Source organism: Neophocaena asiaeorientalis, unplaced genomic scaffold (assembly GCF_003031525.2).
Source record: "Neophocaena asiaeorientalis asiaeorientalis breed wild unplaced genomic scaffold, Neophocaena_asiaeorientalis_V1.1 scaffold540, whole genome shotgun sequence".
Lineage (NCBI taxonomy): Eukaryota > Metazoa > Chordata > Mammalia > Artiodactyla > Phocoenidae > Neophocaena > Neophocaena asiaeorientalis.
Genome location: NW_020172141.1, coordinates 5,317,433 through 5,319,776, shown reverse-complemented (window position 1 = coordinate 5,319,776; position 2,344 = coordinate 5,317,433). Strand labels below are relative to the sequence as shown.

General features: G+C 67.4%; 1 protein-coding gene across 1 annotated transcript in view; it reads left to right on the top strand.

Moving 5' to 3' along the window:
- Positions 1–281: 281 nt before the first annotated feature.
- Positions 282–2,344, top strand: part of MYO15A (myosin XVA) — a 48,750-nt gene continuing 46,687 nt past the window's right edge. Inside the window, 2 exon segments of the mRNA XM_024752798.1 lie at positions 282–1,366; positions 1,511–2,337. Coding sequence (XP_024608566.1) covers positions 282–1,366; positions 1,511–2,337 — 1,912 coding nt within the window.

Sequence of the window (2,344 nt, the reverse complement as noted above, 5' to 3'; positions counted from 1 at the left end):
CCTGCTTCCCATAAACAACACCCAGGTGCTTTCCAACAGGCTCAAGGGTGAAATTCTAGGCGGGGCCTGAGGAGATGAATTATGGATCTGCCCTCCTGAAAGCCTGGTCCCAGCCAGAAGGAGCTTGGCTGTCCCTCCCCCGGCCACCGGGCCAGTCCCAGCTGCTCTGAGCCTGGGGAGGCTGCGTGTCCAGCCGCAGGCAGGAGACTCAGCAGGTCCCTGTGTCCCCAAGGCCCTGAGCTTGTGACACCGGCCGGCCTGGCAGGGAGCAGGTGGCCACCATGGCGAAGGAAGAAGAGGATGAGAAGAAACCCAAGAAAGGGAAGAAGGGGAAGAAGGCGCCGGAGCCGGAAAAGCCCAAGCGGAGCCTGAAGGGGACTTCGCGGCTGTTCATGGGCTTCCGAGACCGCACGCCCAAGATCTCCAAGAAGGGGCAGTTCCGGAGCGCGTCGGCATTCTTCTGGGGCCTCCACACCGGACCCCAGAAGACCAAACGCAAGAAGAAGGCGCGCACGGTGCTCAAGTCCACGTCGAAGCTCATGACGCAGATGCGCGTGGGCAAGAAGAAGCGCGCCATGAAGGGCAAGAAGCCGTCCTTCATGGTGATCCGCTTCCCTGGCCGGCGCGGCTACGGCCGCCTGCGCCCGCGTGCCCAATCGCTCAGCAAGGCGTCCACGGCCATCAACTGGCTCACCAAGAAATTCCTCATCAAGAAGGCCGAGGAGTCGGGCAGCGCGCAGGCCACACTGGACGCCTGGATGGATCGCTCCGGCTCCCGCGTGGGCTCGCGCAAGCTGCCCTTCCCGTCGGGCGCCGAGATCCTGCAGCCCGGGGGTCGCCTGCGCAGGTTCCCGCGCGCCCACAGCATCTACGAGTCAGGCGAGCCCGTGGGCTTCCTGCCCTTCGAGGACGAGGCCCCGTTCCGGCACTCGGGCTCCCGCAGGTCGCTGTACGGGCTGGAGGGCTTCCAGGACCTGGGCGAGTACTATGACTACCACCGCGAGGGTGATGACTATTACGACCGGCAGTCGCTGTACCAGTATGAGGAGGAGCCCTACCGGGGCGCCTACGGCCTCCACGGCCCAGCCTGGCCGCCCTATGACAACCCTCACGGGTACCCGCCCGAGGACCCCTACGACTACTACGGCCCAGACTACTACGGGGGCTCCTTCTACTCCAACTACGGCTACCGCTATGGCTACGACGACTACGAGCCCCCCTACGCGGCCCCGTCGGGGTTCGCGTCTCCCTACGGCTACTACGACGCATACGCGGGTGAGGCGCCACTGCACGGCTACTACCAGGACTCCTACGCCCCTTCCGACGCGCTTTACCCGCCCTACCCGCCCTACCCGCCCTACGACCTCGCCTACGGCCTCCCGTATGCCGGGCCCTACCCAGATACCTACGGGGCTCCCTACCCGGATGCCTACGGGGCGCCCTACCTGGCCGCCTACGCGCCGCCCTACCTGGCCGCCTACGCGCCGCCCTACCTGGAAGCCTACATGCCACCCTACCTGGATCCCTACGCGCCGCCCTACAGCGTCCCCTACGGTGCCTCCCATGGAGTCCCCTACGCCGAAGGCATCTATGGTGGCGGGGACCAGGCCATCTACCCGCCCGAGGGGCCCTATCTTCCGCCGGAGCAGTCGGCCTTCGCGTACCCGTGGGTGCCGCCGCCCATCCTGTCACCTCACAACCCGTATGCCCACCCCATGGATGACATCGCGGAGCTGGAGGAGCCCGAGGAGGCGGGCAGCGAGCGGCAGGGCACGTCCTTCCGCCTGCCCAGCGCCGCCTTCTTCGAGCAGCAGGGCATGGACAAGCCCGCCAGGTCCAAGTTGTCCCTCATCCGCCGGTTCCGCCTCTTCCCGCGGCCCCAAGTGAAGCTGTTTGGGAAGGAGAAGTTGGACGTGCCCCTGCCGCCCTCCCTGGACATCCCTCTGCCCTTGGGAGACGCGGACGAAGACGAAGAAGAGGATGAGATGCCGCCGCTGCCCCCGGTGCCCTACGGCCACCCCTTCTGGGGCTTCCTCACGCCGCGGCAGCGCCGCATCCAGCGCGCCCTCTCGGCCTTCGGCGCCCCCCGGGGCCTGGGCTTCAGCTCTGACTTCGGACGCCCAGCGCCGCGCCCGGCCACCTCGCTGGCGCGGTTCCTCAAAAAGACCTTGTCGGAAAAGGAGCCCATCCCGCGGCTGAAGAGCAGCCAGAAGGCCCGGGCGCGAGGCCCGGCGGTCAGGGAGGCGGCCTACAAGCGCTTCGGCTACAAGCTGGCCGGCATGGACCCCGAGCGGCCCAACACGCCCATCGTGCTGCGGAGGGCAGAGGCGCGCGCGCGCAACAA